Source organism: Cebidichthys violaceus, unplaced genomic scaffold, assembly GCF_023349555.1.
Source record: "Cebidichthys violaceus isolate CVI_PGR_0920_01 unplaced genomic scaffold, fCebVio1.0.p SCAF_94, whole genome shotgun sequence".
Classification (NCBI taxonomy): domain Eukaryota; kingdom Metazoa; phylum Chordata; class Actinopteri; order Perciformes; family Stichaeidae; genus Cebidichthys; species Cebidichthys violaceus.
This window is the reverse complement of record NW_027176980.1, coordinates 32099-57326: the sequence shown is the minus strand read 5'-3', so window position 1 is coordinate 57326 and position 25228 is coordinate 32099. Positions and strand designations below refer to the sequence as shown.

The following is a 25228-nucleotide window of genomic DNA, read 5'->3' as shown; positions in this document are numbered from 1 at the left end:
ACGTTAACCACGCGTCATTGTGCATTTCTGCAAGCGTGAACATATTTTCATCCCAGGCTTTGCAAAAATGTCCAATGCCAACACACTTTTTTTTTCTGCCGACTGGGTAGATTGAACATCAATTCAAAAATTATAATTTTTTTAAATCATGATACATCAGTATCAGTTTGTCAATATCACAACATTATTTGTAACCCGTATTGCTCCGCCCTACAGCACCGTAATGGATGGTGCAATGAACCAAATCATTGTTCATTTTTATTATAATTGACCACTGTTGCTAATCTAAATATTATGACCCATTTATAATCTATGAATGTGGGGAAAAGGATAGTTATTAAGAGGTGTAGTTAAATAATTGTTTTTTTTCTTGAAAATACCGTCCGATTAAAGCTGTTGTGACTTGCAGTTGAACAGAAGCTGAGCTCTGGGATTTCTCTCTCAGTGTCTCCATTTTGGCTCCGGACTATCTCCCTCATTGAACACTCACCAGGAAAGTGTCAGAGGTCGTCGTCGCCGTGAATATTCATCCATGTCACAGCTAACTTTTTGGCAGTCTCAAATTTTTATTTTTTTTTGCTTCTCCACATTTAAATCATCTCCCCCCCCCGTAGTGTTTGAGGCGAGTGGGCAGAGCTCCTCTACTGGCGCCGTTACAGTATGTTCCGTCAGGGCTTGCTGACAGGAGAACAATGTTTGTTTTCGCACCATCTTCTCTAGGAGCTGAGATTAGATTGCACAGTGAAGAATGGGCCAGGTCTGCTCTTAGGTCTCTCTCTTTTTCTTTCTTTTTTTTTTCCCACCACAGCACAATTTTCCCCCCAGTAAATTGGTCTGTGTTTGCCTCACGCTCTACACCAGCAAAACAACATCTCCCCTGAAGCTATAGAATCTCAATTCGCTCTTCCCACCCCCCACCCCCCCCCCCGTCCAATGTTGCGCTCTCACAACTCCGATGTTTCTGCTCCTGCACGGTTGCCTCCCTGTGATCTTTGCTCTCGCTTCATGCAGTCTCTGCCGCTGCTTTTTTGGGGGGGGAACTTGCTCGGCTTTTCCTTTTATGATGTATCCATTTTCAAAATTCCCCGCCTTGCCTCGTGTTTGTCGAACAGCAAACATTTGCGAAGAATTAACGCTGCGCATATTCAACCGCTTTTGAAAACACAACCACGTCGCTTTCCGCGTTCATGTAATTAGGACCCGTCTGGGGGGCAATGTTCGGTGACGGATTAGTTTCTACATCGAAGCGGCGTCAAGGAAACCTCCTCAACGATGCAATAAAGAGGTAAATGTTTACAGAACGCCGACGTTCTTTGGGAACACGGGGGGGTTGAAGCAGATTGTCATTAAGCATGCTGCGACAGTTCCCGCAAAAGCTTTGTTCAGCTGTTGCGATAGCCACCTGTTCCGTGTTTTCCCTCAAGGTCTTGTTCAGTGTCACAGATCAAGGCCTTTCGCAGATTGGCTTGTACCGGCACCTCGAAAATCCTTCCTCAGCAAATCCCCCCATGTGCTATCTGAAATGAAATTAGAATGCCCCACCACCACCACCACCGCCGCTGCCGCCACAATGTAGCTCATTGTTTTTCCTCAGCGTTTTCCTCGGAAAGTCGCTATTCATTTCGGTGAATGATTCCGTGACCTGCACGGTGGTGGGGGGGGGGATCTCGTTTGAATGGATGATCCTCGGGGAAAAAAAAAAAACTACAATCTACAACTGTGCCGTGCATCTATTCTGTTGAGAACGCCTTTGATTCGTGCCCCGGTATTATACCTGCTTATGAGCTATAAACACACGATGTCGCCGCAGGGCAGGTTAGCTGTTTTACAAGTTGTAATGGATGTGCTTTGGTGAGCCTCGCGCTCCCAAGTAGAGCAATTTGTGTTTGTGAGGCCTGATATTTTCTGGAGGAGAAATCGCCGTCTGATCTTTATTTGAAATAAGACACCGGCCCAAAAAAAAAAACGAGCCGCACGCTGCAGATTTACGAACAGAGTTACATCTCGGGGATAACAACAAAAGCCGCATAAATTCCTCAACTGGATGTCAGACAAAACTGCTGAGCGCGGCGTTCTTCGCTATTGGCAAACCGCAATCCATACCGGCGCCTTTCGAGTGAACAGCGTAACGCGGGATCAGTTACACTGTACATTTCACTGAATACTAAAGGACGGGTTGTTTTTTCCTCTTGTTTAGTACTCGCAGCAAATGAAACGGCCATTTTCCACGTCCATTTGTCAACAATTACAATCTCTGTGATGGGAGAAGAGAGGCAGAGGTTTGTGAATCACAGGTAACCGTCTGAGTTTGTTTAATTATATTGGCTGTGAGGGTCCAGACCCCCCCCTCCTCCCCCTCCAAAAAGCTCCAAGCGAGTGATGAATGTGAATACGATGTGTGGGTCCTGAGTTATTTGAAATGTGAGCTGTCTTCCAGTGGAGCATGTACAAAGTGCATGAACTAAAGAGTTTTTTCAGTGGATAAAGCAACTCCTTTTATACGTCTGGGGGGGGGGGGGGGGGGGGGGAATCTATGACTTATTGTTCAGCTTCTGCTAATGACATTGTACTGGGTTTGTACGTATAGATGCCTACCGATACTACCTTACAACAGAGGTTCGGAGCTCCCGTGTGCCGTATATCGTTAAGTGGAGCGAGTGTGTTAAGGTGTTGTTTCTGTGTCCGTTCTAACTTTGCCATCGTTCTCTAAATGGTCCTGTATTGTAAGATGACATATATTTTTTTACACGTATCATTTCAAATGTTGTACTGTATTGAAATTAGATTAAACAAATGGATGCCAACTTCGTGGTGCATTGACTGCTAAGACAGCGCCGTGAGAGCACCGAGCATTCGAGTGTGTGTGTGTGTGTGTGTGTGTGTGTGTGTGTGTGTGTGTGTGTGTGTGTGTGTGTGCAGCGTCTTGAATATCGGCTTGAATACTCTCGAGGAAAACTAAACCCTATTTACATGACCCTGAACGGAAAATGTCGTCCTTCCGTCTTTGCCTCCACATGTTTCGTTTCTCCGTTCATGAATAGAAGTAGAACATGCAGTGTACATTTTAAATTTCAAAGGGGGGGGGGGGGCACACACACACACACACACAACCTAACTGACATTTGCAGTTCCTTGAAACTCGCAGCGAGAGCAAGCCCGTCTGACTCACATCTCGCTATAGCCAAAAGCAAAAGCCATACATTATTCATTTCAATATTCATATGCTTTTTGCTTTTCTGTTTTTTTTACTACTTAATGAAGGTGTGGGGATGGTGCTGGGGGGGGGGGGGGTGTACTGTACTGTTTAAATCAACATGTTCTTTGTGTATTTGTCAAGCTGGGTCATACATTTGCTGACAGACACCCGGCGGGAACATGGCTGACGACGACAACGGACAGACCATCGTTCTGGAGGAGCGCGGTTTGATCGAGTAGTTTAAATCAATGCAAATGACTCTTTTATGTTGTATTAACGACACATTTTTACTCCCAACTCGTCAAATGCCGTCACCTGGTCAGTGACGGTACGCTTCAATGTGTGACAGTCCAGGTTGCTTTGCAGCGTCAGCGACACGCCGTGTGCGTTTTTTGCTGGTTTCGTGCGTCGTCTCTTTACAAAACAAACTTTCAGACGCAGGTTTAATTTATTTTTTTGGTTTTAATTACACGACACCCTACTTAGGCAACAAAAGTACTTGATTATGCTTATGAAAAGATTGTTGGTTTGGCTTTACGTGAGTATGTTGTTACACAAAACAAGTGCGCTTGTTATGTAACAGGTGTCGGTAAAGTACGGAAGTTACCGATCAAAACTACGGTCAAATTAATTTGGTTTCACGTGGGCCAACAACAGCAGTGCTGTGGGTGAAACAACTCCCCTTAAGCATCAATCGTAACACGGTTTTATAGCAAGTTTAAAGTTACTTAAGAGACATGGGCAGCGCTCTCCTGGGTGAAAGTCCTGTGTTTCTTTGATTCATCCTCCAACACACCCAGTGGAACTTTCTCTCTTGCTATATTCCTCCAATATAAATCGCCTCCACGATCACTCTCTGGCCATTTAATTTACTTTGTTAGATTCCCCAAGTGTCAAGAATGAGCCGCCGAACACAAATAAACGACACACGGAGCCGGTACCGACCACAGAAGAAGCCGGTCCAAAAGGTAAAAGGGGTGAAAACCAAGCAAAGAGGCTTAAAATGTTATATTTATTAGTTTTTACTTGCAAAGAATTAAATGGAAACACGCCGACAACAATCTCTCCCAATGGTACTTTAGTTATTCTAACTTTTAACATTTCCCCAAACAATGTAATTCCTGCCGTTAGACGTCTGGAGGTCTCGTGGAACCAGGATATTTAGAGAATCTTTCAACTCGTAGAGGGAGCGTATAATCTGTTAATTGAACAGATCGGGGCGTTTCACAGTGCCATGCTAATTACAAAATTGGGTGTTAAACAAAGAGCATTTGGCACATTTTGCAAATTCACAACAATGCGAGTTTATTAAAGAAACGCAACAAACAAAAACAGGACGAAAAATGAATATGTAAACACAGAATAGGATCTGTAAACAGAGTCACAGTTATCAAAAGGTTTTATGAAACTACTTCTGGAGTCTAATTTAACACCTTCGGGCGTTCACAGCTCCCACACCATTTAAGAGACCTCGAGCGTTTCGTCACAGTCGTCTCCACCTCTCCCCCCGTCTCCCGTCCTTCAAAGTCATCCAGAACCAAATGGAAGGTAAGCGTACGTGATGGCCGCGCGCCCGAGAAACCACAGCTAATGCGGGCTATGAAGAGGCTCGGGCGGCAAGTAGAAAAACCAATATCCTACATAACAAGACACTGCACTGTGCACAGCAGGGGGACATCAGCCAATCAATTGCTGTGGTTGCCATGGCGCTGCCAGCATGTACCTACAACGGGGGCCAAACCCCACATGATGCCAAAACCTCGGCCTGATGTGGATTACGCGGATCCGTCGTGCCTCTGGGGTGGGATTTCTATTCCGCCTCACATTCGCTCTCCGTCTGCGAGGACGCGGCGGCAAACGTGTGCAGCAAAAGAACAACGGCACACACACACACACACTGGCACCAGTGTAGCATCAAAGCCTGTCAATCGTTTTTGATTAGTGTATTTTGTGCGTTGCGTGGCTCGTTTCCCGGCAGCACAGACCCACATGAGCTAGGTGAGTTAAAAATATTGAAGTTGAAGCGAAGCCGAAGGCAGGGAAACACGAAGCAGGTGACGAATGACTCGTAATAACCTCGCAAGGAACTTGTGATTGTGTGTCTGCCGGTGATGGAGGGGGCCTCTCAGCGTTCAGGTGCTCTCGGGCTGACGATCAGCCAGCTGCGGCGGATACCACGAGGCCCCGAGCCGAAACCCGTGCCGCCTTCTATTTCAACCAGCTTCAATGGCGGCGGAGGAAAAAAAAAGGATGTATTCTTATCTGCCAAAATCTGGAATGAAAAACGGTTCAGAGGGTGAGGATGAAAGCGCGTTAGCGTTCAATCATCATTTGTTACCGGGGCGGTGGAAAATCAGAGCTTATGTAAAAAAAAAAGTGCCGTCTGCACATGTGCAGAACGGAGGCTTGAGCCGCTCCACGTGGTGCGACGGGACGAGGCGTGACCGCGTAGGTCGCGACTTTAATCGCACGGGTTAAGTCGCGCTCGCCGCGGCCGCAGACGATCCATTCCAGCGGTGCAAGACGACCCAAGAAATTCCTTTCATCTGCTGTCGCCACGGCGAACATTAACAGTGAACCGGCCCAGCGGAACGCGCCGTGCTTCACTTTAACTACTCCCATGGCATTTGCAGGGTCTTCACAAGGAGCGGAGATAAAAAAAAAAAAAAAAAAAAGGAGCAGTGCTGCAGGCGCCGGTGGAGCCAGCTCCTTCCTCACAGTGGATAGTCCCTACGGCGAATGAGGGTTTAATCGCTCCCAATTGCTTTGCCTCAAAAAAGGTGTGACCCCCAACCCCCCCCCCCCCCCAACCCCTCTTCCTACCCCCACCACCAGCCTCCCATCTGTCTCTCATTCTTGCCAGCGAACAAATCTTGCCACAGGGAGATGTGCTTCCACTTTTGCTCAGTCCCTTCTTCCCTAAACCTCCACTTTTCAGCCTTCATCCCACTGGGAGCAGGGGAAAAGGAGTAATCAAAACAATTACCCAAGTCCCATTTTGTTTCATAGGAGACTTGTCTGTTTTTTCATGTGGAATCGTTCAGCCTGAATGAAACAGGTTGTGTCTTGGGGGGGGGGGTTTTGTGTGGAACATCACAAAAGGCAGCAGCCGTCACAACACGAGAAAAGCTTCAGCTTCACGCTGCTTCTACCAGCAGGTTTATCACTCGGCTCTTTCGACAAGAGATCCACAACCAATTACCGAGGAAAAAAAAAAACAGGGGGGACCGAGGGGGGGGGCAATGTGTGAAACAAAAACAGTCACCTTGATGTATTCAAGAAAACGGTTATCAGAAGACATCCTCCCATCAGAAACTGGGATATATTAGCAATCTGGATCATCGTTCGCGGCCTCGCCACGCATGTTTCTCTGCCGCTACCTCGAGGGATTGTTATCTGTTTTTTTTGTTGGGGGGGGGGGGGGAGAAGACAAACACAGGAGCGTCTCAATGCCAAGCTTACCTCGCAGTGCGTCTCGTGATCCAAGCGGCTGAAAGGAGAAGCCAGGCAACGTCTTTTGCAGATCAATGGTTCCTTGACTTTGATGAGACAAAATGAGCTCGCCACAAGATATACAACGCGTTGGCCTGGTCCCTCCCCGCTGCTCATATCTATCCCCTACAGTAGCTCTCATACTCCCGGGCATGTCGTCCAAAATTGTAAAGGCCTTAATTAAAGATTAATGTCAGGGTTTCTTGCATGCGCTGCTTAGATAACTCATTTCCCAGGGCGCATTGCTAAAAACTACCCAGCGCCGGACACCAGATTTCTCAGCTGTCAGAACAAAAGCCCTCAGCTCACTGGCCAACACGATCCTTTCAGCTGAAGGACAAGTAATAACAGCTCTGCTGCTGCCTTTTTGCGATGCCACCACTGTGACTGGAACAGGGGGAGGTTGAGTCATTTTAATTATCACAGGCAGGCGAAGAGACACAATCAGCCCGCCGCGCCGACCGCTCGTCCCTCCACCCATCGCAACAATTACTGATGCTCGTCTTCGTCATGAAGCCTGTTTTCTAATGTCAGGGCACGCCACAGAGAGGGGGGGGGGGGGAATCTGTCTGTGGGAATCAGCCTCGGCTTTATATGCCTCTCTCCGCTAACAACGGAGGTGTGGACGCACGGCTTGCTTGTACAGGCAGAGACGTTCAATCATGCGTTTCGCATGCGTGCTCGTGTTTTTGTTCTGCAGCTTGAAATAGACGCCCAAATAGAGTGCCCAGCGGTTCCGTAACGGGGCTTGTTGTTCCCTCTGTCACACAATGCCGGATTGTTCTTCCAGCACCTCAAGGCTGAATTTCCGCCATGAAAAAGATAGACATAGAGGCATCGGTTGTGTTTTCCAATCAATATGATTCGGTCCTCGGTGAGAGAGAGCGCTGCAGAGGGGTGAAGGAGGGTGTGCTTTGACGAGCTGAGAGGCCAAACCCTTGTCTCTTACAAACGCGTGGTACACAAACAGCGGTCTCCTGGGTGAAGGTCCTGTGCTTGTTTGACCCACCCATCTGTTCACCCAGATCTCTCTACACGGACCTGTGTTGTACGTCAACAACAAACTTAATACGACAGAAAAACGGGATTGACAATAGACTTTCAATGAATATGGGAACGTGATTTTTTAGGACACCAGGCTGAAATCTTTCTGTATACACTTCCACTGTGGGATACTCTAAATAACAAATCTGAAAAGTAGCCCAGAGCCATAGATGGAAAAAAAAACAAAAAAAAACAAGCACACCCGGCAATATCAAGCAGGCTTGTCCAGAACTGTAGATAATAGAAACAGGCTTTCAAAAACAGCATGCCGTCTCTGGAGGGAATGGTGTTCGATCATTTACATGCTTAACATCACCAACGGCAATATGACCGCATCGTTGCTGTGTGAGCAAATCTCTAGCCTATTCTGACAGTTTCAGTCATCGAGTCTAGTCTAGTTTTGCCGTCTTGTTCGCTGGTTTCTGAGGTTGCAGGATTGATTTAGCCCTTTCTTTTTTCCGACAGTGGTTGATTTGTCAGACGTCATCTATGGCGTCCCCCAGGGCTCTATTTTAGATCCCATCCTTTTTCTTCACTTTACAAACTCCCACTGGGTGACTTCAGGCGTAATTATAACATTCAGTTCCATTTCTACGCCGACAATGCACAACTGTCTGTCGATAAAACCCAACAAACAAAGCCACCCTCCAGACTCATCATCATTACATAGCAGACATTCAAAGTTGGACGTTTGACTACTTTCTCCAGCTTAATGAGACCAAATCTGAGATCAGATTGATAACGACCTCCTTGGTCCACTGGCTTCCAATTTAAAGCCCAGTGCCACAATTCTTAATAATGTAATCATCGACTCTGGTCTTAAACGATAAAAAAAAAAAATCAGGTTTTCCAATCCTGTTTTTAATCAATAACGGAATATCCACCCAAATCAAATAATTTGCTTTATTCCTTGGTATGGAGAACGTGGGTCACGTGTTTATTTCTTCACATCCCCGCTATTGCAACTCCCTGTTCATGTCACTCCATCACCTCCAACTCATTCAAAATGGTGCAGCTCTGGGTCCAAATCAATAGCACCATAGCAGCTGCTTTCATTGTGGATTCCTGTTATTTTTGGTTTTCACTAGTTTCATTGTCTGCTTTTCAAGGGGATACACTGGCAAACATTTTTTCTCTGGTTAAAAGACAGAAAATATCAAAAATACTCAATTAGGTGTTTATTTTACTACACTCTCTCTTTGGGTCTCTAGATTTGATGTCTCTAGATATTCACCTGTCTCAAGATACATAGAATTTTACAGAACGTATCTTTCGAGGCCATTTTCTCAAAATTAGTTTTTCCTCAGACTGAGTCTGAAATCTCTTCAGTAGCACTTACATCCACCAAACTTTAAAGTGTCATTTCTATTTATATTCTGAAGGTTTTTAATAGAGGGGTTTGTTCACATTTCATTCTTAGCTTGATTTACAGAACATGTTATCTGAAAAACAAGGCGAAAATGGATTCTTTTAATTTTCTGATTTATGGAGTGATACAAAAAAGATATATCTAAAATTCCCTTCGGCAGAAACATTGGAGTCCAATATGTCATAAAATGAAACAAGAAAACATTTCTGTTCTGGAGATTTGTTTTATTTAATTGCTTGTGTTTGCCAGTGCACAGCATGCATAACTTCCAGTGTACAGAGAATGGCAGTAAAAGTATATGCGAGAACAAACGAGCAATAATATATGACAAGGTGTCATGGTGTAAGAAATTAGAAGAAGAGGAGGAGTCGATGATCTACACCGAGCTTAATGCGTTTCCTCGACCAAGTGATTTGTCTTCTATCAGGACGCTTCAGAGGGCATAATCAGCGTTTCAATATTGAGCATTACCAAAGAAACAAAGCAGACATTGTGTTTAATTACCTCAAGACAAATAATCAAGAAGATTTATTGTAGACTGCGAATGCCTGACAGCGGTACTGTGTTGCCGTCTTAATGCCGATAACCAAGGCTGGAATACCAACGGACCAACGCAGCCGGAGCTTCAGAAGAGCCTCCGCCCCATGTAAAGAGAGCAGAAGAGGATCGGCACTCAAGCATAAAAATGGGATGATGAAAAATAAGGTTGATGACCAGAAGTGGTCCAAAAAAACAAACTCGGCATTTAACAAAAAGTTCGCGAGAAAGAGAGGAACAAAATTAAACCCTTAAATTTCAGTAAACCTTAATTAAACTAAAGGAAGCAGCAGCCTAACTGTCCAGGTAAGTAGAGGAGGAGCTAAACCGAGCAAGCGTGCACAAATGTAATCACACAGAATAAAGACCATTAATACGAGATATCTACCATACTGCTGACATCTCAATCTATGGATCCATACTAATGAGCGCGGTGAATATTATAGACTGTTTTGTACTGCAGTGAACCACATAAGCTATCTTCCTCCACCTTTTAAAAGTTTGCCCAGCCCCTCACCGCTAAAAAAAAGCACATAATGAGGCAAACCTGTTCACATTCTCCTTGATTGAGGTGCTGAGCAGCTGAACGCCCCGAGGCAACAACAAAAAAAAAAATCCCTATGAACCTGTGAAACAAACAAATTAAACAAGCCTGGGTCATTTATACACCTTCATTGTTAATGTATCAAACTGATTAATAATTACTATTCATTTTGAAGAACAGGGCACAGGGAAGAAGGAGGAAGGCAACCTTTTCACAGTGCTTCTATTGTGCATGTTGCAGTATTAAAGTCACAGTGAAATGCCTTTTTTAATGCATTCAGGTCACATCCCTGCTTTGTATTATGCTCTTATCTGACAATATATGCAAAAAGATGACCAAAAGATCCATTTCTTTGTGTTTCTATATCAAAATCCAATCGCCTTTTCTACAAAATATGACATGAGCTTATGTAAATTTAAACCAATAACATCACGACGCCCATCTATCAACCGTTAGCATCATCTGTTATCATAGTTAGCATCCGTTAGCGATGCAGGAGGCGTGTGAAGGAGCCACGGTCCTCTGCATAGCTCCGTCTCACGCTACATTCACGATACGGCCCAGTTTTCAGCGGTCCAATCGAGTGCCAAAGATTTGACTTGCGTCCCTCTTGTAGCTGGACGCCGCTCAAATGTCCGTTTCACCGCGGGATGCTGGCAGTGAGGAAGCTGAAGACGCTCTAACGTTTCACTGGGACTTTAATGTCTAATAAAAATGACTGCGTAGCAATTTTGGGGCCAAGTAGTGAGGCTCGACAAAATAAGTTTAATTAAGTTAATTGAGAATGCAGGAGTGAAGGAAGTAATTTGGAGAAGACGGTGTTAGATTCAGAGGTGTGACAAAATCAGTTCAGATGGCAAACGCTGAGTCTGACTCATTTTGGAATTAAATCGCCTTGAGTGAGTCTTCAGTCTCTTTTTTTTGTGTTGTAATTTGTCTCTATCTGCTGTCTGAACTCTTAGTAACCAGAGGACCACTATCCACAACTGACATTGGCAGCCGTACCTGTGACAATAAACAGCTCCGACGTGGCTTTTCCTCCCTCACTGCCATCGCTGAAGGCTTCCGAAAATTCTGCCCCATATGTGGGGCCTAATTACTTTTTTTTTTTCAGCTGGTCCCTGCCACAAGGTCGCACTCATTATGCCACCGTCCCAACCCCACGCAATCAGATTTCTCACAAAAAGGGAGCTAATCTCATTCCTTCACAAGCCATTATCTTGATCGGACTGGCCTCTTTTTTTTTTTTTTGCAATGCTGTCCAGATGAGAGAATGACTTTCCCTCAGCAGGAGTGAAGACGCGCTCATCAGTATCCCACCGTAAAGTTCCAAACTGTCAGCCAACATCCAACCAACTCCAAATTGGAGTTAAATTGAAGAGGCGTCCGGCTGGAGAAAGGCCAAGACAAGCGAGCCCGAGCATGGCTGCAGCGGCAGATGTCGATTGAAGGCTTTTAATGGAGTTGAATTAATTTGCGCAGGGTGCAGTTTGTCCTGTGGGTGTGGGAGGCGTGCTAAGCCAGAATTTGTTCAGGGTCACAAGCGTCGTTATATTGATAGACATCTGCTGAGGCGGCATGCAAATTTGCAAAAAAAAAAAAAAAAAACCTGACAGATCTGCTGCGATGTGAAGATAATGATAAATTGCATTCCTGCGAGTTGTTTACTCACATATGTTTGATAGATATTCTGCAAAGGTAAAGTGGTAAAGTGCTCAACTAGTAAATAACTACTAATACACTCTTCTAGTTCATTTTTATATGGATAATTTGGAACTCAGTGTAGACAATATATTTAAAGGATAGACTGTATTTAAAGATGGACAAAACATCTGCCCCCTAGTGGTCATAAACCCCGCCCCCTCCATGTTAGCGGATGGGACTGGACACAAGATGGCTTCTGCCACTTTAGGTAGTTTCCTTTTATGCTGATGAAGTCTGATAAGTTTAGTTTTAAATAGTTATGTGATGCTATCAAAAGCGGGTGTGACGGCGTGATTGACAGCTGTGATTGACAGCTGTGATTCCGTCTCGCTAACAAGCTTGCGGCTGCGCTCGGCTCGCGATTGGTTCTGAAGGGTATATATGGGCGGGGCGTCTGCAACGCGGCTCCGCTACCAGATCACTACTGCGCAGACTCTGGTTCCAAAGCGACAAGATGGCAGCTCCCATATTCGGGATATTTTTGGCTTCCCGTTCAAACAGGAACCTCATTATCCATCTATGTATACAGCTGGGGGGGTTTTTGCAACCAGGTAAACTGCTGTCCGTGAACACAGCACCAGATCAACCGGAAGTGCTGAAAGGAATCTGAGGTCTGAAACCAGGCTATAGTTGGTTTAAGCGGATAAAGACAGCATTCAATTTTAATACGGAAAGCCGCTTCCAATCTTGTTTTTTGAATGCTGGTGGTGAGAGAAGCCCTTGTTGTTCTTTATATCTGCCTCAAGGATCGGTCCAAGACGACTAAAAATGGCAGATTTGATCCTCGATTGAAATTGGAACGCCAATTTGGTTCAATCCTGTTTTTGCAAAACATTACAAAAATATATTCTCGAGCAGCTTTTGATTTAGAACGTATCATGTGCGCCTTCATTCCCCCCCCCCATCTCAAACTGTCCTGGCAGTTTAAGCTGGGCTGTAGATCTCCCATCACTCCAATCTGAGCCTCGCTGCATTGACTGCCACTGACGTTCAGGATTGATTTAAGATTCTTTTAATCACTTGGCCTATTTCTTGCCTATATATCTCCGAGCCAGGCGGCGACCTCCGGTTCTGAACAGCGAAGGCAATGCGGTAGCGCCTTAAACTTGCATTCTCTCTAATGTCCACCAGGGGGGGATTTATTCCCTCAGTAAACATTGTAAACATGAGTTTATGGTCTCAATCTCTAGTTTACAGTCTTCTTCAATACAGCATGATGTTCATTTAGTACATTATGCTCCATTTAGAGTCAAACAGACCATAAAGCAGGGGATGCTTTAGGGGTGGGGCTACCTTGTTATTGACAGGTCTCCACCACCGTGACGTCCGTGTTTTTTTTTCGTCTCGCAATTTGAACCCTTTCACAGTGTATTTCATCAGACACTCGGTAGAATTAGAGCAGCTGCTGTCCAATCACGACTCCAAGTTAATTAATTCATTAACGAACTGACTTCAACTGTATTTACAAGCAAGGCTGTAAACATGGCCGTGGTAATTGATGAGCACGAGCTGACTGTTGTGGGGGATCCAGCCTACGAGTTTTCATTGTAGCCGTGTTTCTGCCTGCTACCGTCGCATGCAAGCGTCTGGAGCTCTGAGCCCGATCCAAAGCAAAGGTACTGCACCTCTCCTTGACATTGTAACTAATCCGAGAAGGCCTGAGGCCTCGCACTGTCACTTCTTAGTAAGAAATACGGGGGACAGAATGTGATTAAAATGAACCAGTCGTCGATAACAATAGGAATACTGCGTCGTCTGGCAGAATTAAGGTCAGAGCTGGTTTTCTGTATTGTGACTGGATCATATTTAGGGAGAACACAGTTTCAGATTTCGTTTTTGGTGGAGCAAAACCAAAACAATATTCTTGTAGATGTACCGTTACCAACGTCGTGTTGTTGCACTGCACTGCCACCTGCTGGTTACATGTGAAAAGGAAGAGAGAAGGAGAAGTCAGGGTTCTCTGGAAAACGTCCCCTTCTCTAATGTTGGACTGTTATTAAAGTACTATTTCACCACATGGCAGGACAATTTCTCGTTTAAACGCGAACACACCTTTTTATAAGCATTCGGGAGACCTCCGATATCTGGTGCCGTGGGGATCCGGGGCGCCGGCTGTGATTCAGTGCTTTTATTGGAGGCGCAGTGTTGGTGTTCATTTGAAGGTGAGAAAAAGGCTAAATGACTCCATGAACAGAAACTCCCTGCACAGAGGATGACACTGTGCAATCAGGGGTCGGCCAAGTTCCGTTGTGTTTTTAAATATTACTAAATTCACCGTGGTGCCTCTGGGTAATTAACTGAAGCTGTAAAGGGGAAATATTTGAGCAAACAAGTCACTGCTGTCACTACTCTGGACATTGTAATCCTACTTTTGCGAATTCCTGTTTTGCTGCATGATCTTAGGTGGATGAGTAACACATTTAAGGGAAGAATCAACAGATGAATGAGGTAAAAATGTATTTAACTTTAATAGATACCACCATGAAACTTCCCAAGTTGATCACTGACATAAAGACATATGGTTTTTTTTGAAAGATGATCATATATGTGGTAATTTGCATACGTTTCAATAGCAGCAATGTGAATGACATTTTCATTTTGTCGACATATTAGAGTCAATGTTTTTAAACAGGAGGGATTGTTGGATATCTCCTGGAATCAGTCCAGAAATCAGAAAATATTGTCAGACATAAAACAAAATCCTTTTTTTCGCCATGTTTTTAGGAAAACATGTTCTATAAATCAGCCTCTGTATAAATCTTTAGAATATAGATTTATTTATTTTTGCATTATCCACATCTAGATTTGCTCAATAACCAAAAGCACCTTTGTCTCAAATTGGGTGTGCGCGTGAGACAAATTAGTCAAAAGGTCTTAATCAGTCAAAATATCCTCAATCCGAGGCTAAAGAGAGACGTCACACTGCAGACCACAAACGGCCTTTTCTCGCTTTTAAAATCCACGTTGCACGGATTCTGACTACTTCCTGGTGCTTTCTTTGAAGAGAAGACGATAGAGAGCATGTGGATGTCGATTTGTAATAATGCCGTTGGATCAACAGACCTCTGCTTTACTGCTGTTAGTTGAGGAGATTCTGTTGCCATTTTCAATAAGCTGTTCTCCTGCCTGAAGGGACATATCCTCGCTGTAAAGCAGGCTCTCTGACTAGTTGAACAACACTGCCATCCGCTGCCTGCGATGGCCACACACACCGCTGGTGGTCACTGACATTGAAAGGCTGCAGCACGCTATTTCTTTTACTTTTATTTGTGGCTTTTTGTTCCTGCTACACTGGAACAACTTGACACGTGCCGAGTTCAACCCGAGCCAAGTGAAGCTGTAGCATTTAGTCACAAGTGTCTGACTATGAGGAACCGTGGCAGTATTTTGTTGGGAGGAAATTTGAAACGGCAGCTTTGCAATTCAGCTCATGCAGCCTGAGTGGATACAAAAAAAAAAAAATCTACCTGAAGTGGATAAACATCTAGAACAGTGATGCCTACATATGCAGATACATCAGTGCAACTTGAGTCTGGGGTCAGTCTGTGAAGACCGGATTAAAGAGACACCCTTGATGCGCGCCGACACTTTGCCGCCGAGACTGTGGTAGCATCAGTTGCTGAGTGCAAAACCACGGTAACGCCGTTCAACCTCTTCACTTCAGAAGCCGTGGAAGTCACCTCGGCTTCTCTCTCTCTCTCTCTCTCTCTCTCTCTCTCTCTCTCTCTCTCTCTCTCTCTCTCTCTCTCTCTCTCTCTCTCTCTCTCTCTCTCTCTCTCTCTCTCTCTCTCTCTCTCTCTCTCTCTCTCTCTCTGCCTGCCTCCTGTTGCAGCAGCTTCACAAGTGTGTCGGAGGACTACAGGGTTGCCCTTCAAGGTATTGCAAAATCCTCCCTCTAGAGCCATTATTTTTTTTTTTTGGTCTCACTGTTCTGCGCTACTGTAGGAAAATGGCGGCGCAACATCGGTGGACTCTGTAGGTCGTCCTGCAACCCGGAGGATCGGCGGTTCGATCCCCGGCCCCGCTAGTCCACGTCGACGTGTTCTTCGGAAAGAAACTTAAACCCCCAAATTTACTCCCACAAGCTGTGCCTGTGGTGTGTGAGTGATTAGCTAGACCCTGCCATCAGTGTATGAATGATGACATGTAGGGTTAAAGCAATTTGAGCGGTCGGAAGACTAGAAAAGCCGTTTACCATTTAAACACGACCACAGTTTCAGACTGCAAACCGTAATCCGGGAGGAAATACATTTCCCCCTGAAACGTAATTGAGATTGCAGTTTAGTTTAATATGGGAACATCGTTTTGTAGGAGATTGGGTTGTAATAAAAAAGGAATGTTATATTCCATTTCCCCCCCTAAATGCTACACACTGGCCCTTTTTAAATTCACAAGAAAATAGAATTGATAGAGCGTCTAGAAAGCCCCTTAACTTCTCATATTATTGGGTCGATTGAGCTCAAAGCCAACGATATCGAGCAGCGCTGTTAGATTACGTTTTTTTTTTTGTTTTTTTTACCTGCCGGAGCTTTAAGATAGCAGTCTCTGAGATTTCTGCTGTCACTCCAACACAATGGAGGTTGAATGTCATTTTTCTTCTCCGGCGCTCGAAGAATTGGAAAATTAGATTTTCGAGGTTTTCATCGTAAATCTTTTTCTTCTTTTTTTCTACCAAAGAAATAGACCCGCTGGGGAAAAAAAAACAGTTCAAAAGAGATTGTATTGGATTATTCACAGTAACTGGAGATATAAAACCTCAGTGGCTCAAGACCCAAACTGCCGGTATGACCTCGTACCACTGTGGAAATGTCTTTTGGGATTTCGGGGTGTGCTGACCCTTGGAGATAGATGTGTAATAGTGACTTTAGTGGGTTTTACAGCTCATTTTGATCCAAAGCGAAGCCCCGAGTGTCCATTTCACTCCTCTGTCTGCGCTTGTGAAGCGTTACGATGGAGGGCGTTTTCATTGTCGACACCTGAATCTTACAGTGGGGCGTCAAGCAGCCCTGTGAGGTCTGTGTGCATAAAAGACATCTACAGATCAGCAAAAGTCTGATATTCAAACCTGTTACTGGTAACAGCATGAGCAAACATCCAGTCTGTGTGCCGCGCTCGCTTCTTGTTACACGTCTTGGCAAGTTTAACTGTGGCTTCGTAGGTTAACTTAAACAACAAAGGAGCTTTTGTTGCCGATCCTGTGGTGCCGGATCAGCTTGTTGGATGGGGGGGGGGGGGAGGCCTTCGGGTAAAGATGAACACACCTCAAATCAGAAAGGAAGCATTGTTTTTGATCAAACACAGTGTCTGCTGAAGAGAAACTCAAATCCACCCGCACTACTCCACCAGCGCACGATGAAATAGCATTGAATGCACTGGATGACATGTGCCAGGACAGCGTTTTTTCGAATAGATATGGTTATAAACTATTATTTTGAACGTAATAGACTACGTTGATATAAAACCAAACCAGGTATAATCGCGATCAATAAAATGGAGATTGGCTTTTACAGAATGGAATTGCTGCGTTCCTCACAAAGGCCGACCAGCACTGCTTACTGCGTGAACTGGACAGGTGTGAATCGGTCGAGGAAACACTAAAACACGTAGCCAGAATCCGGGTCGAGAAGCCGTTTCCACGTCTTCCCTGCAGCTAACCTTCCCAGAACAAACAGAATGAGGCTGCTCAAAGCGCGTCTCTCTCTTCTTCTTCTTCTTCTTCTTTTTTTTTTAATCCTGCCTCTTTGGATGTCAGGGTTAAGAGCCGAGTTTCAGAGGAGGACACCCGAGCACTTTGATTCAAAGATGAAACTGACATTTATCAAGGCCAAGACTCTCATTCGCCACAGTCAAAGTCCGTTTTATCTGCTGAAGTCCAAGTGCCTCGTGCCCGCCCCCCCCCCCCCCCCTTTTTGAAAAATGTTCAGCACAGCAGACGCTAATGAGAGCACAGCCCGATCCAACGTGCACTGTGCTGGAAATTAAACATCCAGAGATGTTTTTTTGCATTAATTTGCATTAACAGACTGGCAGCATCCGTCTGCTCTTCAATTATCTCGTTCATATAGAAATGCTGTATGAGATGGTGACCAATCACTGTAGTCTTTAGCAAACCTTTATGCAAATACAGCATTTATTGGGGACTATTTTCAGCAGCGGATGAATATATATGGCGCTCTAGAAATATTCAACCTACTCACCAGAATAAAATGTTGGCATTGTACGTATCAGCAAACCGCAGAGTCTGGACGTTTCTACACCAAAAATAAGTTTCATATCCGCATTTCTGCATATTTGTACAGTATAGTGGTTTTAGGCGCTTTTTGCAGCTTCGGATCTGCATCTTCAATTACATTCAAGTTGAGGAAACAAGACTACTAAGACTTCCTGGGACTGCAAATGACAGCAAATGTGATCCGGGAGGAAAAGTCCCGCCCCTCGAATTCCAGACCGGCCAATTATAGCGTAGCATCAGCCAGCTCCGAACTATTCGGTTCTGCTCCACAGACTCTCATGTAATCGTTTTAGATTGTGTTCATGTTCAGGCTGGTTAGGTGGAGTTGGAGCTAGTCGTTGGAGGTTGGAAAGAGATGTATGTTTCTAAAACGTTACTGTTCTACATAAAAACCTGTGGGGGTAGCGTCATTAGCTTTAGCACGTTTATGTTTCGCTGGCTATTGGAGGTAAACTGAATGTCTACACATACTAGATGGGTATATCCTTCAAACTCGCATTGTAGACCCTTCTGTCGGCTTCTCTGCAATCAGATTTTCGTTTTTTTTTTCCAAAGATTTGATAAGATTTCTTCAGGGAGTGCAGTTAGTGACAGTGTGGGCTCCATGGTAGCTCTGACAGCTTGATGGAGTAGAAGCAGGGGCGGGGCTTAGCCAGTTTCTTTTTACGCAGACATCCTTTTTAGGAGACCAAGTTAAATATTTCTAGTAGCCGGTTGGTTTAGGCCTAAGTGTTGAGCTGTAACATAAACGAAAAGATAGTCACATCACACTGGTTTTGTATCATGAATCCTTTAATAATAATGTCTGAAAACAAAATAGAGTCAGAGTGCAGTGAAGAAATAGAGTAAATAAATATAGTTTCTCAGAAATACACATTTTGCTTGATGCTCAGGATTTTATTTTCAGGACCTGTACTTGACAGGAGCAGAATACAGGCAGGCCTCAATGCTGGACATACAATCGAAGGGTCTGACTGGTCCAAAACAACAACGGGAAAAGAAAGAGAAAGAAAACTAAACAAAAACATTGCGGCTACAAGAAGAGAGAACAAAAACCCACAATCACATCTTCACAGAAAGCATATTTTCCAGGTCCTCTTGGACGTCAACCCCGGCCTTCTGGGATGGTCGTCAGTAAATTGTACTCCGTTTCAAGATGTACGGCCTCCGGGACTTGGTGGTGTGCGCCGCTTGCCTCTTCAGGATGTAGGGTGATTTTCGTTTCAGCGGAGTGTCACTGTTCTCCTCTAAATATTCTTGAGAGTCACGGAGTAGCTGTTTAAAAAGGGGCAGAGAGAGAGAGAGAGAGAGAGAGAGAGAGAGAGAGAGAGAGAGAGAGAGAGAGAGAGAGAGAGAGAGAGAGAGAGAGAGAGAGACACCAGGGTTGAGTGTCGCACCACGACGACGGGGGAAATGTCAGGCGAACACGTGTTTTGTTGCCGAGTGGCGGCGTAATGGGAGGCTAGACGCCGGTGTGTGCTGTGATTAAACGAGGGCTTTTTCGCCTCTGGGCGTCCATGCGTGGCAAAGCAGGTGCTAATCTGCAGTCGCCGTGTTCAGATTTGACAAAAAAAAAACAGGGAGAGAGAGAGAGAAAGAGAGAGAGAGAGAGAGAGAGGCTGTTGTGTAAGGAGCCGAGGAAAGGAAAATGATGTAGGATGAGGAGGAGGGGAGAGAGAGAGAGTGTTTACTGGGAGCGAGGATGGATGGACCTTTGTGTGCGATATTTAGAGTGAAGGCCTTTACACAGCGGGGGGGCGGGGGGGGGAGGGGGGGGTGTATGATTAATTGGCACATCAATACACTTTTTTTCCGAACCGTTGTTTTTGTCATGAATACTTTCAGATGACAACAGAGTGGAAATATTACGCTGCAAAAAAAATGACTTTTTTTTTTAAAAAAAAGGTTCTTTTTTTTCCTGAGCTTTCGCACCACGAATAAAGGCATCAACCAATTGCATTGTGGGGGGGAGTGAAGACAACACAAGAGGCTCCTTGGGCCGCATCTTGTCGGCAACACTTCCTTACTCCCTCCGACCTTGACAAGAGTGGCGCTAACTCAATCATTCTGTTTTTACCTTTCACAATAAAAGCCCTAGATATAAATACACTGCTACTTATTAGAGAGAACTCATATTCACTCAGAGCATTTCCCTGAAGGAAACTCAATACAGTAGCTTACAGTAGTTTTCGCCGACACAGCGGTTTACATCAGACAGACGCAACCTCACTACGCTGCTGGTATGAGTGTTTCACATTGTTGTCTTTTATTTGTCTTTAGCCTGTACATACGTTCCTGTGTTTTTGTGAGTGTGTGTGTTGTATTTTTAGGACTTCAGTTTTTGCGTGACTAACAATGCATTTGAAACTTTGCAGACAATGATTCAAGGTTTAAAAGGTGATAGTACACTTATAACAGTAAAACATATTAGTTATGAATACCATATGGATGGTAATTGATAGAGAAGCATTTCATTATCAAACCAATCAGAACATCCACAAAATGACGGATGTGTGTTTGATCAAAGATGTGTGTCGTCCCGAATGTATGACTCAAACCTTGGAACTTCAACTTATCGTACTTTATATATATTGAACTGTTAAAATGTGTACTTTTGCTCAAGTAGTAGTATCAAAAGGTTGGTCAAAAGACAACTTATTTCCATTGTAGTGTTGAAGATCTTTGTATGGCAGCAGGAAAATAAAACACAATAATACACACATCTTCAAGGTAATGGATGACTACTTCCACCACTGTGTGTGTGTGTGTGTGTGTGTGTGTGTGTGTGGGTGTGTGTGTGTGTGTGTGTGTGTGTGTGTGTGTGTGTGTGTGTGTGTGTGTGTGTGTGTGTGTCTCACCCTCTCCCCCCGGCTCTGCAGCGCTCGGCAGATGATTTGCAGGTTGTACAGCTCCTCGTGCAGCTGGAGGCTCCCCTCCCTCAGCTCGCCGCCCTGCTCCCCCGCCTGCTCCTCCTCCTCCTCGCCGCTCCACGCCTCCTGCCGCAGGCCGTTCACCATCCTGCACAGGTTGACCAGCGACACGCGCCAGTAGGGGGCACTCTGCTTATTCTGTTTCATCTGCACAGAAGGAACACGGGAGGAGGTTTCCAAATTGAATACAGGAAGTGATTGTTGTTGTTTTTTCTTCCAAAATTCAAATCATGGTAATGAATTAGATCGTCTTTGTGAAGACATGATTTAAATGAAGTTTCGTTTAACGTTGAGTTGAGGCCAGAGGATAAAAACACAGTTGCCAAACAACCTGATATTTTTTTTTTTTGAATCTATTTATAGGATTTTTTCTATTCAACATTCAACTCTTAAATCAAATATGTCCCTTGGGTCATGAATGTGCTGCAGTGACCATTAGATCCAGGCAAATATGGGGTGGACACAATAACGAGAACGCTTATAAACTGTGGTAGAAATGATACTACTGAAGGAACTATGGAGTTGTGTGGTTAATGGTTCATGTCTTTCACAGTGTAGTCATGTATTTAGTATCCTCAAAATGATTTTGAGACGCATGAGAGGCTCTTACTTCTCGCTGAAGAGATATATATGTGTGTGTGTGTGTGTGTGTGTGTGTGTGTGTGTGTGTGTGTGTGTGTGTGTGTGTGTGTGTGTGTGTGTGTGTGTGTGTGTGTGTGTGTGTGTGTGCGCGCTGTTTCTTAAACATTCTCAGGTTGCCAGACACCCAGAGTGATACGCCGGTCACATCTAACCTCGTCTAGCTGTGCAGCCTTGTTCTGTTATAATCCAGTTTGAGCGCTTTAAGGCGGCGGAGGATCCCGGGGCCTCGTATGCTATGCGTGTCGAGGGGGGCCAGAGATCTCCCGCACAAAGACCCCCCCCCCCCCCCCCGGGTGTCACCGAGGATGATGGAGAGATTAAGGTCGCAAGGGGAAATTGTTTCGATGGCCGCAAGCCCCTCTGAGACTTCGCGTCGTTCCCGAACATCCAGGAGGAATAACGGAGTCTCCTCTACGCAGGGTTCTCTCTGTTTGTTTGAAGAAGTGCAATAAAAGCTTTAGAGAGACGTCGAATGAACGACGCACCGGGGACGGGGACGTGAGCCACCGCTGACATTTACAAAATCGTTCACGCATCGACGATCTTAAGGGTTTTCGCTTAGTTTTGAATTAGCTACGTGAGTGGGGGTCAGGGGTGGTTTAGAAGGAAAAGGTCACACGGAGGAAGCTGGATCTTCTGCCTTGATGTAATTAATGACTTTCAGGGATCGGGATTACGAGCAAATGCGAGGGTCCAATATCCTACCGATCCCCAGCGGGACCAATTATTATTATTACCAACAAATCAGCCTCGTCTCTCAATAGTCACGACTGGATGTTCTGTCAGTTGACCGGCTTGGCAACAGAGCCACCGACACGCAGCTACAGCCACAAACAAGAGTCATATACGTTACTGTTCTGACACTTTAACTTTGCGAGGGAGCACAAGGGTCACCGTCACAATCGGCCAGACTGATGGATGGAACCCTGGCCGTGGGATAAGGCCGTCACGTCCAATAGAGAAATGAGAGCCAGACAGGAAGTCTATCCCCTGCATTGAATCAGATTAAAAAAAAAAAAAAAAAAAAAGAAGAGCGGAGATCAATCAACGTAGCTCTCGGCTAAAGAAACGATTGTGCATCGATATCGCGTCGTGATCTTGGATTTTGGACTTCTTAATTTGGCACAGCTGCTCTCGGATTTGCTTTCCACGTTTAAATAGTCTTTGAAGGCACCAATAGTCAACTCTAATATCGTCGCCGTATTGATATCGAGGCATTTGGTCAAAAATATCGTGATTATTGATTTTCCCTAACGCAACGGCTCCAGTTAAGATAGAGAGACAACAAGGATCTTCTGCCTCTTGAGCACTCCGTCACCCGGGCTGGTTATTATTTCAATCATACCTCCCTCTCTCTCCCTCTCCCCCTCTCTTTCTCTGTCTGTCTCTCTCCCTCTCTCTCTCCCTCTCCCCTCTCTCTCTCTGTCTGTCTCTCTCTCTCTCTCTCTCTCTCTCCAGCAGCAACGAATCACGCGGCTCATTTGTCTGTGTCGTTACGGTGGAAGATGCGTCGTTTGCGACGCCGTCGGCTCCATCTGAATCTCTCTACGCAGAAGGTGAGGCCGAAGCGCCGACACCACCCGGGGCGGCCTGTGTGTTGGGTCAGCTGGAGAGAGGTGGAGGGTCACTAGCTGACCTGGTGGCTTGTTGGTCTCTGATGTTACATTTGCAGAAAGAGAAAGAGAAAAAGGGACTCCTGTACCTTAGAAGTGAAGAGGCTGCTGAGTAGCTCCTCTTCCAGCGCTCGCTGATCCTGGTCGACGTCTGTCGGTCAGAAAGAGAAGCCGTAACGTAACCTTCAACCAAACCTAACAGAGCGTTTAGATGAACCCCCCGAATGCCGATCTCACAAATGTCAAGGAGACACGGGAGCATTGGCGCGCTCGTTATCAATTTGTCTGTTGGCATTTAGACCGGTTCATCTTCCTCGTGAGCGGGAAGAAGAGTTTGCCACATTTACATCTCAAGCACCATAGTGAAGACCAAACCCACATTCTCATTCCTTTGATTGACACCTGTTGGTTTACGGAGCAAAGCCCACATTAATCCAACGTCTGCTATGGACTTTGATGATTCAATTCAAGTGTTTCCATCTTACAACAGTGATTCTTAATAGCCTGCATTTCATGTGAAATACACACATATATATATATATATATATATATATATATATATATATATAAAATGTCATCTAATAGATATGCTCTGCTCTGGTTCATTTCGAGGTTCTTTTGTGTATAAATGGGTTCTAAATGGGTTCACAAAAATTCTGAATCAATAAATCACAACTTGTGAAGAGAATAAGACAAATACAAGAAATATATATATATATATATTTCTACTGGAATCAATTAACTAAGGTTTCAAAAGGTATTAGCCTCCTGAAGTCATTTTTGATAAATTGTGGGAGCAGAAAAAAAGCTACCTGAATAAATCATTTTGGCAGCCGGGGTGTTTCAGCATTTAATCCAGAAAACCCAAACAACCCTAATACTGTGAACAAGCTTTTGACGTGAAAAGAAATATCAATATTTCCACGATTTTAGAGAATGCAGTTTTTCCAGTACTGCACCTGTTGCACACAGGAAGTTATGCAAGAGGCACAGACTTGTTTTCCATACTTTGCTCGAGCGTCGTTGTTTTCTCCCCTATTTAGTGACAACGGAAGAAGTGAATGATTAATCATGAAATCATAACGGGGCTGCTTACCTGTACAAAGTCCACCACACATGAAGCAGAGGAGCAGCATGCACGCCAGCTGTGCCTGCATCGTGATGACAAAACAAACTAAAAGAAAAAAGAAAAAGAAAAAAGAAGGGATCCCACTCTGAAGAATTCACCTGCGGAGGAATCTAGTCCATAAGGGTTAAAGGTCAGACACAGACAGCTGAAGAGGGGATTCTGTAGCGATGCCGCCGCTGCTTCCTCTGCTTCCTCTTCTTCCTCTTCTTCTCTGCTTCCCCTTTCCTCGCCGTTTTCTGTTTGGTGGTGAAGTGCAGTGGGCTCCATTTCCCCCCCCGGTTTATAAGAGCCAATGTGATGTCAGAGGATCGGTCCTCTCTCTCTCTCTCTCTCTCCTCATCTCCACCCCCACCTTCCCACCCACTGACACAGCCCCCCCCCCCCCCCTCCCTTCATCCACCCATCAGTCTCTCCTCTCCCATGTCATCGTTTCATCGCACGTCACTTGGGCATCACAAGGCCAATGTCGTTGGGTTGTTGTTGTTGTTGGGGGGGGGGGGGGGTTGCGTCGAGCTTTAAGAGATTTGGTTATTTCAGCTCACGGGCGCTCACAGTCTGAGGTTTGTTTTGCTCTCGTCTCCCAGGGGCGATGATGTGGGAGGATGCACGACACAGATGCACTCTTTTCTGTCTATTTGGAGAAGCCGGGCTGCACCACAGCTTGTTTTATTTTACAAATCATGTGTCTGTTCAAAGCAGCGGGGGGGATTGTCTAGACTTTCAGAGCTAAGACATATATCACAGTAATAAGTAGCCAGTTATATCTGGAAATACATTCTTATTTCAAAGTTTAATT

The 25228-nt window shown here is 44.9% G+C and overlaps 1 protein-coding gene across 1 annotated transcript; it reads right to left on the bottom strand.

Annotated features, from left to right (window-relative positions):
* Positions 1–19162: 19162 nt before the first annotated feature.
* Positions 19163–24717, bottom strand: nts (neurotensin). The gene is made up of 4 exons (XM_068704529.1): positions 24400–24717; positions 23393–23454; positions 20977–21195; positions 19163–19393 (listed from the first exon to the last, which is right to left on the bottom strand). Exons 1-4 carry the CDS (start codon positions 24458–24460, stop codon positions 19250–19252), a joined length of 486 nt encoding a protein of 161 aa, XP_068560630.1. The 5' UTR covers positions 24461–24717; the 3' UTR covers positions 19163–19249.
* Positions 24718–25228: the final 511 nt, after the last annotated feature.

What these genes read in the sequence shown, in the direction of transcription:
- nts (XM_068704529.1), bottom strand. Translation starts at nt 24,460, where the DNA reads ATGCAGGCACAGCTGGCGTGCATGCTGCTCCTCTGCTTCATGTGTGGT. An exon ending in GCAGCCTCTTCACTTCTAAG is followed by an intron (nt 21,196 to 23,392) that starts GTACAGGAGTCC and finishes CCTTCTGTGCAG; the next exon opens with ATGAAACAGAATAAGCAGAG. An exon ending in TGCAGAGCCGGGGGGAGAGG is followed by an intron (nt 19,394 to 20,976) that starts GTGAGACACACA and finishes CTTTTTAAACAG; the next exon opens with CTACTCCGTGACTCTCAAGA.